This window comes from Pogoniulus pusillus, chromosome 15 (assembly GCF_015220805.1).
Source record: "Pogoniulus pusillus isolate bPogPus1 chromosome 15, bPogPus1.pri, whole genome shotgun sequence".
Taxonomy (NCBI): domain Eukaryota; kingdom Metazoa; phylum Chordata; class Aves; order Piciformes; family Lybiidae; genus Pogoniulus; species Pogoniulus pusillus.
In genome coordinates, this window is record NC_087278.1 from 20,554,967 (window position 1) to 20,570,512 (window position 15,546).

Here is a 15,546-nt window from a genome sequence, read left to right on the forward strand (position 1 = left end):
ACTTTACAAAGTAAGCAGAACTATGCCAATCCTCTCTGCCTTTTCTATACCTTTGAGGCCCCCGAAGGAGCAGGCCATTCTTCTGAGTGCTGGACCCCTTCCAGCCTTCACCACCTGACAGCGTCACAGCCTCTGCCTGCGTGCGTCGTGCGTTCGCTTGCTCTCACATCTCACCCTGTCCTTCCCTCACCCCAGGAGACTGCCTCAGCAAACTCACTTCCTGAGCCTTGACGAAGCTCCCTGAATTGGGCTTGTGAGGAAAGTATGGCTTTGCTTTCTTACCTCTCCTCAGTCACCAGCTCAGAGAACCAAAGGAGCGTGGAAGTTTTCCTGCTCCGCACTAATTCCCCTCAGCAGGAGCGCATCAGGCCAGGCCAGAGCAAGCTATCAGAAGGAAGCCCCCTGCACAACACACACATGCACACTCATTCCTGCCTGCACAGGCACCATGCAGGCTTACAGTCCCTCCCAGGACACACAGAAGCACGGCTACCTATGGCAGACGCGAGGTGAAAGCCAAACCGTGCAGGCACAGGGGCTCTGGTGAGCATGCCTGGTGCAGGACAAATCTCCCTGCACAAGGCACAGACACACACCCAAACACCCATGCACTGCCCCCAGGAGCTGCCTGCACAGGAGCAGGCAACACCAACAAGCAGAAAATGACACCCACAGCCAGGCAGTCAGGCCCACTCAGCACCAGGCACTCACAGCCACCCAGTGAGAGAAACCCTCTGTCTGGGAGCTGCTTGCAGCTCTCCCAGCTCTGACAAGGCATTCTCCAGGTGCATACTCTCATCCACCCACACAGAGAGATTTCTGCCTGAGGATGTAAATCGATGGAAATGGGAAGAACAACACAGCTAAGGGTAGGGGGAGGAAGAGAGAAGCAGTTCTGAGCGTGGGATTTCCATTTAGGCAGCCAGCACCAGGCTCAGGTGAGGAAGGTAGAAAGTGGCACTCAACTCCAAGCACTAAAAATGTATAAAACAGACTTTGGGGTTGGTTTGTTTGTTTTTTTTAACAAAGTGCCCACCTTTGGTTAACCTCTTATGTGTCTTGAGCTTCATTTGCCCACAGGCTGTGGCAGCAATGTCTCCGAAGTCTGTTCACAGCCACCTTGTGCCTTTGTCTGCCCTGCAGAAGGTGCCACCCTAGCTCCTCTAATGCACAGAATCACAGGCCCAGCTCTCCCCCTGATCCTGGGGACAGCTCACTGTGGGTTGCATTTGGAGTAGCTGAAGTGCTGACACTTCCTGTGCTGTCTGTGTGGGGGACATGGTCCAGTCATGTCCTCACAGGGACTCTTAAACCAAGCTGGAGCAAGGGTGATACAAGAGTCTTTGACTCCAAAGCACAGGAGAGTCACTGATGAGGGCACAGAGTCTGCTCAGCAAGTCTGCTGATGACACCAAACTGGGAGGCTTGGCTGATACAGCTGAAGGCTGAGTGGGCATCCAGTGAGATCTGGGCAGACTGAGAGCTGGGCACAGAGGAACTAAATGAGCTTCAACAAGGACAAGTGCAGAGTCCTGCACCTGGGGAGGAATAATAAACTGCACCAGTACAGGCTGGGAGGTGACTGCTGGAGAGCAGCACTGAGGAGAGGGACCTGGCAGTGCTGGTGGAGAACATCCGTGGCACAGCAATGTGCCCTTGTGGCCAAGAAGGCCAATGGGATCCTGGGGTGCATTAAGAAGAGTGTGTCCAGCAGATCAAGGGAGGTTCTCCTCTGCTTCTACTCTGCTCTGGTGAGACCTCGTCTTGAGTACTGCCTTCAGTTTTGGGCTCCCCAGTTGAAGAGGGACAGGGATCTGCTGGAGAGGGTCCAGCGGAGGGCTACAAGGATGATTAGGGGACTGGAGCACTGCCTGAGGAGGAGAGGCTGAGGGACCTGGGGCTGTTTAGTCTGGAGAAGAGAAGACTGAGAGGGGATTGAATCAATGTTTATAACTCTCTGAGGGCTGGGGGTCAGGACTGGGGGGGACAGGCTCTGCTCACTGCTCCCTAGGATAGGACAAGGAGCAATGGATGGAAGCTGCAGCACAGGAGGTTCCAGCTCAACTCAAGGGAACTTCTTTAGTGTAAGGGTCCCAGAGCACTGGCACAGGCTGCCCAGAGAGGTTGTGGAGTCTCCTTGTCTGGAGCCTTTCAAGGCCTGTCTGGATGTGTTCCTGTGTGACCTGAGCTAGACTGTGTGGTCCTGCTGTGGCAGGGGGATTGGACTCGATGATCTCCCTGGGTCCCTTCCAACCCCTAACATCCTGTGAGCCTGTGATGAGGCGGGACATGGCAGGATCCTTTGTGGCAGTGAGATGGCACTTGGGATCACCAGGTGACTGTAGCTGATGCAAGTGACACAGCAGGTCCCTTGGCATCCTTTTGACTTCAGCAGCAACTTCGGGGTCGGCTGCCCCAAGTCACTTCCCTGCCCCATGAGTTCCATCCCTGCCACACGCATGAACTCCTAGGAGCCCACGACCATACTGAGGGCTGCACTGCTGCGAGCCAGTAATGCCTTAAAGAGATCCTGCAAACTCACCATGTCTCTGTTCTTCCCTTTCAGAAACCCAGACAAAGGGATCCAGTTCCTGATATCCCGAGGCTTCATCCCTGACACCCCCATCGGGGTGGCACACTTCCTGCTCCAGCGGAAGGGGCTCAGCCGCCAGATGATTGGGGAGTTCCTGGGCAACAGCAAGAAGCAGTTCAACAGGGATGTCCTGGAGTAAGTCTGCAAACCTCTGTCCCTCCTCCTTGTGCTCTAAAGGAGTTTCCAGGCTGCACACACAAGCACCCTGCCTTCCATATCCCTCCATCCCCACTCTGCAGGAACTTGGCCATTCCCACTCCCTGTCTGGCAGCTGTCGATGCATTTCCCAGCAATGCTCCTCCCTTTGTGTCAGCAGCCCTTGCATTTCAGTCTCTCCTCAGAGGGGCTGCAATCATCTAGCAGGAGCTCAGCATCATCAGGTGGTAGAACTAGTGATGCTGGAAGGGCTCCCAACCACCCCTCCACCTTCTTTCCACCTCTACCTTATCCCAGAGTCTGCCTTACATGCAGGGTGAGTTGGGAGGATTGGCAAAGGAGGTTGGAAGCAGAAGGATTAGTTACACAGGTCCAAGCAGAAACACACACTCCCACAGACAGAGACTCTCACACTGTCTTATCTGTGTTTGTGTCCTTGTTTTTATACATCTCAGCAAGCAAGGGGGTTAGAAGCAGAATGATTAGTTAGGTTACACAGATCCAAGCAGAGCAGTAGAAGTCCAGGGAGAAAACACAGACACCAATAGACTCCAACAGAAAGACTCTCTTAACCATGTTTGTGTCCTTGATTTTATACATCTCAGCAAGCCTCTGAGTGCAGCAGACATCACCACTGTTGCCTTTTCACAGCCTACAATCTAATTCCTCTCATCAAAATACTCAACTTAGCCTCAAACCAGCACAGTTTTGCAGCAGCTTCACTCAAGCCAAGCCAAACAGAAATCCTAAGTCCAATACATGCAAGGCTTTTACTCTGGGCAAAGACAGGAGAGTGCCAGGCCAAGAATAAAACCTAGGACCAGATTACAAAATGCACTGCTGCTCCTTATTGCTGCAGGTACCTGGCCTTTGCTTCAGCTTCCTTTACTGATAGGCTGTATGGGTATGGATTGGGCCAGCACCAGGACAGAGGTTCTCTCCCATCCCCTCGTGCTGAGAGCTACAATTAAAAGTAGTTGCCTGTTTTGCCTCCAGCGAGCAATATGTAGGCTGCTTCCCCTGACAGATGCCCTGCTAAAGTCCAAACCTAGCCTCAGCACAGACAGGGAAGTGCTGCACTGGTGATAAGCTGCCCTGTTTAATCCTAAATTCAGCCCTAAATTTGGCATCTTTCCTGCAAATGTTCTTCTGCCTCCTGCGTGACTACAACCTTTGTGTCAGCGTCTGCTGGGAGCAGTCCCTGTTGCAAAGCTTTAGGTGTCTGCCTCCCTTGGAGCATGACTGGACCATAAGTGCAAATCTTCCCTGGCCTTATGGTCCTCTAAACAGCCACACCATGTGCTGAGCAGCGTTTGACTGAGGACCTCCACTGATTGCTCCTGGTGGAATGTGAAGTGTGTGCACAACAGTCTGCAGCACCTGTAGGGCTGGAGGTGTGCATCACCTCTGCTGTGTGGTACCTGCTTGCTGTTCTGCCACACACAGTTCAGAGTCTAAGTGACATCCATAGTGACAGGATACCTGTGTGCAGTGCTGTAAGGGGTTAACCCTCCTGGGGGGGGTCTGAACCTGACCCCAGTCCTCCTGACTCCTCCCTGGGGGTGGTCTGAACCTGACCCCAGGTGCAGTGGTTAGCACTCCCACCTCCTGTCTAGACCTGCTAGAAAAACACAGGGATTGGCTGTTTCTTTCACCTGCCTCCCTGCCTGCCTCCAGCACCCTTGTTCCTGCTGCTCCTGTTCTGCCACATGGCCACCCTACCACTTCCAGAATCTGCTTCCATCCATTGCCAGCAATCTGGTTGTATACATATTTTTGTATCTTCTTTCCCTTCCCTATACCTCTTTGTTCCTCCCTTTACCTTAAATACCTTTTACTTATTGTTAATCTTTTAACTTTCAAATGAAAGCAGGGCTGTTCTTTAGATGTTTCACCTCTTTTTTTCCTCTCTACATCTAATTCCTTTCTTTCCAAAAGGGGAAGAGGGGGAAGCATCCTCTTAATGTATTGTTCTGTTAGGTATTTGAGTCCCTGGGAAGCTTAAATCAGACCAATACATTAATGCAGCCTGTGCTTGCCTGTCTTGTCTCTGCATGTTGCAGGAGGGTGATTAAAGCAGATGGCCCTGCTCCATCATGCTCATTGCTCTCAATTTTCACTGCAGCTCTCATTGCAGCATGCCAAATATTTGGTGAAAGAGTGGCCCTGCCATCCTATTTATACACATGGAAAGCAAGGCTCCAAGACGGGAACTGAGCTGTTCAGGGCTGCCCAGTGAGGTGGTGGAGTTGCCATCCCTGGTGGTGTTAAAGACAAGACTGGATGGGGCACTTAGTCCCATGGTCTGGTTGCTTGGCCAGGGCTGGGTGCTAGGTTGGACTGGCTGAGCTTGGAGGTCTCTTCCAACCTGGATGATTCTGTGACTCTGCTGTATGTTGTGTTGCAGCCAAGCTGCTCTTCTCTGGTGCCAAGGGCATCTTTCTTCTTTACGCTTTGTGTTGGGCCATTTGGTGTCACTTCCCAGGCAGATCCAAGGTAAGGTTCTGTGAGAGGACAGTTCTGTCTTAGGGTAGGTCTAGGCTGGATGTTAGGAGGAAGTTGTTGGCAGAGAGAGTGATTGGCATTGGAATGGGCTGCCCAGGGAGGTGGTGGAATTGCCATCCCTGGAGAGGTTCAAGACAAGCCTGAATGGGGCACTTAGTGCCATGGTCTGGTTGCTTGGCTGGGGCTGGGTGCTAGGTTGGGCTGGATGAGCTTGGAGGTCTCTTCCAACCTGGTTGACTCTATGATTCCTGCATTCTTCATCTTGTGTAACATGCTCAGATTTTTGGTTATTTCTTTCTGCACACTCTTCATCCTGTGTTTATTTGTTGATTTTGTTCCTGTGTTCTATGTCTTGGACATGGACATAGAATCATAGAATGGTTTAGGTTGGAAAGGACCTCAAGAATCCTCCAGTTCCAACCCTCTGCCATGGGCAGGGACATCTCCCACTAGAACAGGTAGCTCAAGGCCTCATCCAACCTGATTCTGTATCAAGCAACTGAGTCTGTGGTTGGGGTTCAAACCTGTGTCTGATCTTTACAGGCAACAGCTGTTGTTCTTGCACTTAGAATCTAGGCTATCACCACCTCCTCACAACAAATTGATGATTTGTCTTCCTTAAAGGCAGACAAAAGAGTAGACATAAAATCTACACAAGTCATTCTAGAACAAGGAGGAAATTCTACACACACTGAACCAGTTTGCAGGGACTTTCACTCCCTTCCTGTGCCCTTTCTGAGCTTGGGGACAGCAATGCTTGGTGGGTTTCTCAAGAAACATTGATCAGCTGCTTGTGAGAGCTGCCTGGGTAGTGGCTGCACAGCCAGGAGTGTGACATGCATGGAAACAAGGCATTTCCAGGAGAAATCCTGGCCCAGGATTGTCACCTCCATGGTTTTGCTGTCTGTGCTGCAGGAGAAGAGGGCTGAGAGTTCAGCACAGTATGCTGGCATCTCCAGTGCACTGTAGTTTGAGGGCCACTCACAACCTCTGAGCAGTTTGGGCAGGAGCAAGAGGCAGCTCAAAGAGGATTTGGGATTTTATAAGTGCCTGTGAGCTAGTCTGGTTCCTATTCCCCATCCAATTGCCTTCAAACCAGCTCAGGAACACTGGCACCATTTGGGAGAGTGTGCTCTGCAAGGGCAGTCTCACAGTCCCCACATCTGCCTGCACTTAGCAAGCCAGCAACAGGGCACATGGCACTCCCTGGAGAGCATGTGGCAGGCAGTAGCCTCTGTACAGTTTGGCATTCCTGGAGAGCATGTGGCAGGCAGGACAGCTCCTACAGTAGCCTCTGCACAGTTTGGCATTCCTGGAGTGCATGTGGCAGGCAGGACAGCTCCTACAGTAGCCTCTGCACAGTTTGACATTCCTGGAGAGCATGTGGCAGGCAGGACAGCTCCTGCAGTAGCCTCTGCACAGTTTGGCATTCCCTGGAGAGCATGTGGCAGGCAGGACAGCTCCTACAGTAGCCTCTGTACAGTTTGCCCAGTGCCACAGCCTGTTTTGTGGCCCTGAGGGGCAGGAGAGGAGCAGGCATCAATATTCCTGCTGAGCTCAAATGCTCAGGCAGGGTGGCCATGAGCAGGCACTACTTGTTGGACAGGCTCTGTCCTGCAGTGAACAAGGCCTGTATGCAGAGGGAGGTGTTTCTGCTCTGCAATATCCCAGAGCTGGCCCTGGAGCCTTCCTGGCCCCGAAGCAGTTTGAATTATTGATGCCACTTTCTCTGTCAGTTTAGCTTTTGCTGGATGTGGGATCCTGTGTTAGAACTGTGTACTGTAAGCAGTGTTTCTGTTGCAGCCAGGTCAGATGAATAAGTGATGGGACAGCTTTTAAAACATCTTTAGAAGTGTCAGCTTCCTTTGTGCATTTGGATGTGGGGCAAAGCTGCCCAGGTTACAGACTCCAGCCTCAGCTCTAAGTGCAGCCACTGTAAGCTTCTCTTGGCTTCCACAGGTGTTGAAGCTGTGCTGGCTGAGAAGCTTCTGCCTGTTCCTAGAGTTGGGAGCCCATAGGGGCATTTAACACAGTGAAGATGATGATCCCTCTTTACTGCCTACCTAGTTAATGCAGAACTCCAGGGAAATGCCCTGCTGCTTGCAAAGCCTCTTCTATAGAGTCAGTCAGGGTTGGAAGGGACCACAAGGATCAGCCTGTTCCAAGCCCCCTGCCATGCCCAGGGACACCCTACCCTAGAGCAGGCTGCCCACAGCCTCAGCCAGCCTGGCCTCAAACACCTCCAGCCATGGGGCCTCAACCACCTCCCTGGGCAACCCATTCCAGCCTCTCACCACTCTCATGCTCAACAACTTCCTCCTCACATCCAGCCAGAATTTCCCCACCTCCAGCTTTGCTCCATTCCCCCCCAGTCCTGTCACTCCCTGACAGCCTAAAAAGTCCCTCCCCAGCTTTTTTTGTAGGCCACTTCAGATCCTGGAAGGCCACAAGAAGGTACCTGGGCGCCTCCTCTTCTGCAGACTGAACAGCCCCAACTCTTTCAGTCTGTGCTCACAGCAGAGCTCTGAGCATCCTCCTGGCCCTGCTCTGGACATGCTCCAGCACCTTCACATCCCTCTTGTCCCAGGGGCTCCAGAGCTGGATGCAGTACTCCAGGTGGAGTCTCCCCAGAGTGGAGTAGAGGAGGAGAATCACCTCCCTCAACCTGCTGGCCACACTTCTGCTGCTGCAGCCCAGGCTCTGCTTGGCTTTCTGGGCTGCAAGTGCACACTGCTGGCTCCTGGTGAGCTTCTCCTCCAACAGCACCCCCAAGTCCCTCTCCTCAGGGCTGCTCTCCAACCACTCACTGCCCAGCCTGGAGTTGTGCTTGGCATTGCCTCGACCCAGCTGCAGGACCTTGCACTTGGTCTTCTTGAATCTCCTGAGGTTGGCTTGTGCCCAGCTCTGCAGCCTGTCCAGGTCCCTCTGGATGGATCCCTGCCCTCCAGCCTGACTGCTGCACCACACAGATGTGGCAGGGCAGGGGCAATGAGTGACAGTAAGGTTAGTATGAGGCTTGAGCACTTTGATGTGCATGTTTGCATACCCAGCACCCAAATGCCCTAAAATTCTCCCTCCCATCTTCCTACTTTTCAACCTGTAACTGATTTTCTTGGAATCCAGACAAGGTGCTTGGATGACTCACAAGTCAGACACAGCAGGCAGAAGATCAAGAGAGAGACCAGCACCTGGCAGTCGCTGCCACACATCCTTGGGTGATGCCGAAGTGCTCAGGCCTGTCTGCTGGGGTAGATGCACTATGGCATTTCTCTGGCAGAAAAGGCTTCAAGCTTTAAAAGTAGGTTGTATCTAACCTGCCATTGGCCACCACCAAGTTCAGTGCCTTTCATCAGTGTATGAATTCCTTTAGTCAGCAGAGAGGCACAGATTCCTCCAGAGCGTTGATTTTCTCTGTGGGCCAGCTGAGGCTGGAGACCTTTTCTGTTACAGGAGATCAGTCCTATCTGCAGCCAGTTCTGAGCACCACACAGTAACAACTGTTCACTGAGGTCCAGCATCCTACAGTAAGGTCCAGCATCCTACAGTAAGGTCCAGCATCCTACAGTAAGGTCCAGCATCCTACAGTAAGGTCCAGCCTCTTCTCCTGGCAGTCTGCTTCCATAAGCTGCCCTGCAGCCAGGTGGGAGGAATATCTGGGGATGTACCCCAGGGCTGGAATGTTTGCCAGGCCAGGAAATGCAGCTGGAAGAGAGATAGCCTGAGCCACTGAAACACTGCACTTGCACTTTTGATCAAACCCTCTCAGCAAGTACAACAGAACAACCATTTTATTGCTTTGAAAAGTACTCCTCTGGTACAGGTGATCCTGCTCTGGCAGGGGGGTTGCATTGGATGATCTTTCAAGGTCCCTTCCAGTTCTTGACATTCTTTGATTGTGTAAAAAGGTCCTGCCCAAGATGTGATGTGTATTTTCAGTGTGAGACACAGCATGGCCTGCTGGAGAGGGGCCTGGAGCACAGCCCTGGGAGGAGAGGCTGAGGGAGCTGGGGGTGTGCAGCCTGCAGAAGAGGAGGCTCAGGGCAGAGCTCATTGCTGTCTACAACTCCCTGAAGGGAGGCTGTAGCCAGATGGGGTTGGGCTCTTCTACCAGGCAACCAGCAACAGAAGAAGGGGACACAGTGTGAAGTTGTGCCAGGGGAGGTCTAGGCTGGATGTTCTGAGGAAGTTGTTGCCAGAGAGAGTGATTGGCATTGGAATGGGCTGCCCAGGGAGGTGGTGGAGTTGCCATCCCTGGAGGTGTTGAAGCAAAGCCTGGCTGGGGCACTTAGTGCCATGGTCTGGTTGATTAGGCAGGGCTGGGTGCTAGGTTGGTCTGGCTGAGCTTGGAGGTCTCTTCCAACCTGCTTGATTCTATGACTATCCCTCACATTGCCTTCTTTTACTTTGCTCTCATAGCTGAGCTGATGTCATGTGGCATGGAGCACCCCTTTGGCAGTCCAGGACATCTGGCTCAGCTGTGTCCTCTCCCAAGACCCTGCCCACCCCTCAGCATACTCCTGGGGTGGGGAAATGTTGGAAAAGCACAGCCTGGAGGCTTGCTCAGCAGTAACCAAAACACTGCTGTGGTGTCAGCTACAGCACTGCAGACACAGCACTGGAAAGATGCTCTGAGGAGAATTAACTTCAGCTCAGCCAAACACAACACAGGTGCCTGGGGAAGCAGTTGTGTCCCTTGCTCCTTAGGTGAAAAAGGTTCCAAGTGTCCCTCGGAGTTAGGGCAGCTGAGAAGAAGGATGTTTTACTTAATATCTTTGTGCCTTTTGGTTTCATATTTTCCACCTGGCTGCCTTCCCTCTTGTTCCTTCCCTGAGTGTGGGCTGCAGCCTTTAGTTGCAGCCCAACTCCTGCTGCATTGTCACCTGAGTGGAAAAGATGGAAAATAGGTCATCATGCTTGGGCAAGCAGATTCCAGCCCCACACGGTACAGCTGCTTCCTGCCTTCACTGCAGCCTTTTGCCACAAGGCATTTTTGCCATGCTTAGCCTCTTGCTAAATCCTTGCAGCTCTGTTGCCACTATGTCCACCCTGTGTTGGGGTCATCTGTGCTCTGCAGCCTAGGAGACAGTGTGGTCACCCAAGCACCTGAGCTTGGAGGCTCAGGGAGACCTCATTGCTGCCTACACCTTGAGTGCTGTGTCCAGTTCTGGGCTCCTCAAATTGAGAGAGGTGTTGAGGTGCTGGAAGGTGTCCAGAGGAGGGCAGCAAGGCTGGGGAGGGGCCTGGAGCACAGCCCTGTGAGGAGAGGCTGAGGGAGCTGGGGGTGTGCAGCCTGCAGAAGAGGAGGCTCAGGGCAGACCTCATTGCTGTCTGCAGATACCTGAAGGGAGGCTGTAGCCAGATGGGGTTGGTCTCTTCTGCCAGGCACCCAGCAGCAGAAGAAGGGAACACAGCCTCAAGTTGTGCCAGGGCAGGCTGTTAGGAGGAAGTTGTTGCCAGAGAGAGTGATTGGCATTGGAATGGGCTGTGCAGGGAGGCGGTGGAGTCATCATCCCTGGAGGTGTTGAAGCCAAGCCTGGCTGGGGCACTTAGTGCCATGGTCTGGTTGATTGGCCAGGGCTGGGTGCTAGGTTGGACTGGCTGAGCTTGCAGGTCTCTTCCAGCCTGGCTGATTCTATGATTCTAAGAGGCCACCCTGTGATCCTGTCCCATGGCCCTTGGTGTGCAGTTCTCTGCAGCTGTGAGATGCCTGCCTGCCAAGAGGCTGGGTACAGACCAAACTCCCTGTGCACACTGGTGCCACAAGAGCTCTCCAGCTCCATCACCTTGCTCATGGGGGCACTTTTCCTGCTTGCTTCAGCATCCAAGCATCCAAAGTCCTGTTCCCATGGGTCCTGAGATAAATACATTTCTGGATGCACTGTGATCTCGATTCATATGGCTTGTTGCAAGTGCAGGGGAAGGAAGGAGCTGAAACAGGAGGAGGTAATTACTCTGCTCCTGCTTTGTTACCCTTGAGGCCTCATGGTGACACTGGAACAGGCACCTCACAGGCATTCTGCTGTTTGTGTGAACATGAACTCAGCCCTGGTTTGGGCACATGAACTGAGCTGCTGCTTATCCCTAGGATGCAGAAAGCCATCTGCTCTCTGCTCAGTCTGTCTCTTCCTTTGGCAAATCCCTCATGAGGGCAGGTACACAGCCCTGTACCTTGCTGCTCTGGAGGCTGACAAGGTCAAAGGACTTTTTGTAGTGCAATTGCCAAGATATCCTGTGTCAACTTCCAAGGTCCCTTGTTGGAAAGAAAGTCCAGCCTGAGACTAATGGGGCATTGGCCATAGATTAGCTAATCAGAATGGCACCTTGCCAGGCCTCACGGTATTAGGTGAAGCCAGGGCTTTGGCCCTCCCCTCCCACAGTTGCCTCCTCCCAGCACAGAAGTAGGGGGAGGCAGGGGAAGGTGTCTGGGCATGGACAAGCCCATGTTTGCCCCATCAAGCCTACCACAGTCTCACAGTATCACCAAGGTTGGAAGAGACCTCACAGATCATCAAGTCCAACCCTTTAGCACAGAGCTCAAGGCCAGACCATGGCACCAAGTGCCACGTCCAATCCTGCCTTGAACAGCTCCAGGGACGACGACTCCACCACCTCCCCGGGCAGCCCATTCCAGTGTCCAATGACTCTCTCAGGGAAGAACTTTCTCCTCACCTCCAGCCTAAATCTCCCCTGGCACAGCCTGAGGCTGTGTCCTCTTGTTCTGGTGCTGGCCACCTGAGAGAAGAGAGCAACCTCCTCCTGGCCACAACCACCCCTCAGGTAGTTGTAGACAGCAATAAGGTCACCCCTGAGCCTCCTCTTCTCCAGGCTAACCAATCCCACCACAGAAGAGGTGGTGCTGAAGGCTGTGTCTGTCTCCACAGCTGCGTGGTGGACGAGATGGACTTCTCGGGCATGGAGCTGGACGAAGCCCTGCGGAAGTTCCAGGCCCACATCCGTGTGCAGGGGGAGGCACAGAAGGTGGAGCGGCTCATCGAGGCTTTCAGGTGAGAGAGTCAGCCCTGCTGCCCCACTGCTGCACCGAGGGGCAGGGCAGAAATCTTGCAGCAGCCATGCAGCAGGTGGCCAGAGACCTCCCTTCCAACGAAGGCGATCACGGAGTGGCTTCTGAGGAGCAGTCCTCTGAGCCACGGCTGCAGCAAAGCTGTGTTCTTGTCACATGTGGTGGCAGGAAGGGCACAAAGGGCCAGAGTGAGGCCAGTCCTGACCTGTCTGCCAAGGAGGGACTCCCTTTTCATCAGTAACTCACCACTGGGACTTGGAGGGATGCTCCCTTGGTGCATCCAGGGGAGTGCTTTGCTCTTAGGAAGGCAGGCTGTGTTAGACACCTCCTGTTACGTAGTGACACCTGCCTGAGCAGTCCTCCCTAGTCTCACTTCCTCTTGTGGTCCCTGAGGACAAGAAAGGTGACGTTTCAGTGGCCTACTTCAGCCCCTGATGGGTAAATTTGCCTTCAGAGAGCAGTCAGTTCCTTCTCATTTGTGTGAGAGGCAGAGTCAAAGGAGGGATTTGACCCACTGGCGATGAAGCCATCACCACCCTGGAGCAGAGGACTCCTATGTTCCATGTTAAATGTGTGCATCCCTCCTGCTGCAGCCAGAGGTACTGCATGTGTAACCCAGATGTGGTCCAGCAGTTTCACAACCCAGACACCATCTTCATCCTGGCCTTTGCAATCATCCTCCTCAATACGGACATGTACAGCCCAAACATCAAACCTGACAGGAAGATGATGCTGGAGGACTTCATTCGCAATCTAAGAGGTGAGGGTCCTGCTTTGATTGTTTTGCCCTCTTGCTGCTCTAAATTCTGTCTAGGAGAAGATGACTAAAACCTACTGGAGCTGCTGCTGCTCTCTGTGAGCCAGACACGGAGGGCCCTTTGAGGTGTCCATGGCACAGCAATGTGCCCTTGTGGCCAAGCAGCACAATGGGATCCTGGGGTGTATTAGGAAGAGTGTGTGCAGCAGATCAAAGGAGGTTCTCCTCCCCCTCTGCTCTGCTCTGGTGAGACCTCATCTTGAGTACTGCCTTCAATTTTGGGCTCCTCAGTTTAAGAGGGACAGGGATCTGCTGAAGAGAGTCCAGTGGAGGGCTACAAGGATGATGAGGGGACTGGAGCACTGCCTGAGGAGGAGAGGCTGAGGGACCTGGGGCTATTTAGTCTGAAGAAGAAAAGACTGAGAGGGGAGTTGATAAATGTCTATAAATATCTGAGAGCTGGAGGTCAGGAGTGGGGGACAGGCTCTGCTCACTGCTCCCTGGGATAGGACAAGCAGCACTGGATGGAAGCTGCAGCACAGGAGGTTCCAGCTCAACACAAGGGGGAACTTCTTGACTGTAAGGCTCACAGAGCACTGGCACAGGCTGCCCAGAGAGGCTGTGGAGTCTCCTTCTCTGGAGCCTTTCAAGGCCTGTCTGGATGTGTTCCTGTGTGACCTGAGCTAGATTGTGTGGTCCTGCTCTGGCAAGGGGGGCTTGGACTCAATGGTCTCTTTGGGTCCCTTCCAACCTCTGACATCCTGTGAGCCTGTGTCTTGTAGGATACTTGAGAAGAGGAAAACCTAAGCTTTATCTTCTGCAGAAAGCTGCCCAGCCTTTTCAGAAGGCTTTTTTCTTTGAGAGATGATCTCATTCTTTTGTAGATCTCCCTGTGTGGAAGCAGTCCACTTCATTATATTTTTCCATCCCTTTTAGGCACTGCTGGATTGTGCTAAATAAGCCCTTTCCCTCCTTGCTGCTTTGAATGTTTGAACACATTTCCATTCTATTCAGGCTAAATTTTCCCCTTCTTAATTGCTTGCAATTACTTTTAGTGACTGTAGGCGTGACAGAGTTCATGCATATATTACCCCTTTGCAGTTTCTGATACATCAGGCCCCCAAATCAATTTTCTTCTGGTTCTCAAGGTCAGTCCTTAGCTACAGGCTGCTAAAAGCACTTTTTCAGCGGTGGTCACAACACATTCATGTGTAGAGCCACTACCACCTCCTTATTGCAGAGCTACTAATGCAGCTTAGTACTGTTTGGCATTTTTTACATCATGTCTAGACAGATAAATTCCTGTCTAATTTCCCAGCTCTGTTCACTCTCAGGTCAGCTGTCACCCAAGTGTCTCTTACTGCACATAGACTATAGAATCATTAAGACTGGAAAAGCTCCCTCAAGTTGTTTTTCCAGCATAAATTCCTGCCTAGGTTTTGAACTTCTGTGGGTCCCTTTGACTTTTTCCTTTGTTCTGACTGCTGTTCAGAAAGCATTGCCTGAACCTCCCACACCTTCCTCAATTTGCCAGCCACTTCAGACTGCTCTAACGTGACTCTGAGGCCCTCTTTCAAGTGATTTTTGCGAGGCAGTGAATGGGGCTGATAGCTGCCAGCATCCCCTTTGCTACAACAGCTGACAGCACCAGCTCCAAAGGCTTTGGATTTTAACTTGCACTTAGAGTTGCCTGAAAATCTGCCAGTTCACATCACAGGGAGTTCAGCCAACATGAGGAGCACTCACATCCATGGTGTTACATACCACAGCTCACTGAGTGAGGGTCAGCCCCTTACAGACAAGGGCAGCCAGTTCATACCATGCTGTTACACAGCACAGCTGAGTGAGGGTCAGCCCCTCACAGACAAGGGCAGCCAGTTCATGCCATGCTATTACACAGCACAGCTCACTGAGTGGGGGTCAGTCCCTTACAGACAAGGGCAGCCAGCTCATTCCTGACTCACCTGTGCCCAGCTGAGTAGCTTCACCAGCCTGTGTTTGAAGAAAGGCAGAGTGTTAGGAGTACATTTGCAAGGATAAACAGATGTTTTGCAAGGATAAACAGATGTTTTGCAAGGATAATGGGGCCAGGGGATGCCAATGCCTCTCAATTCCTCAGTGGCTCCTCCCCTGCATCGCTCAGGACAGCACTTTGCAGACCAAAGAGATGAAGAGAAAGCAGAGACCATCAATATGAAACAACTGAAGGAACTTGGGCAGAGACTGGCAGTTTAATTGGTGGTGTTTGGCTCAGGGAAGGGTGAGAGAAAACTTTTCTGCCAGGCTCAGCAAGAGTCAGCAAACTGTGGAGAGTTATCTAAGGGGAGGCAAAAGAGGAAAGGACAGGGCCAAGACAGAGATATCACAGCCAGAGTAATTGGAAAGTATCAGTCTTAAGAGGCATCACAGGAGGAAACCAAGCAAGCAGGAGAGCTGACCCTTGCATTGGCAGCTGAATGCCATCACAGATCTCCTCCACATCTAGCACTTGTGATGATATGAAATCAATGCAGG

The 15,546-nt window shown here is 52.4% G+C and overlaps 1 protein-coding gene across 5 annotated transcripts in view; it reads left to right on the forward strand.

Annotated features, from left to right (window-relative positions):
- IQSEC3 (IQ motif and Sec7 domain ArfGEF 3) overlaps positions 1–15,546 on the forward strand; it is a 101,760-nt gene that overhangs the window by 69,999 nt on the left and 16,215 nt on the right. For all 5 annotated transcript variants that reach the window (XM_064155647.1, XM_064155651.1, XM_064155650.1 and 2 more), the window contains exons 5-7: positions 2,567–2,728; positions 12,136–12,258; positions 12,869–13,035. In XM_064155647.1, coding sequence (XP_064011717.1) covers positions 2,567–2,728; positions 12,136–12,258; positions 12,869–13,035 — 452 coding nt within the window. The remainder of the gene's footprint in view (positions 1–2,566; positions 2,729–12,135; positions 12,259–12,868; positions 13,036–15,546) is intronic.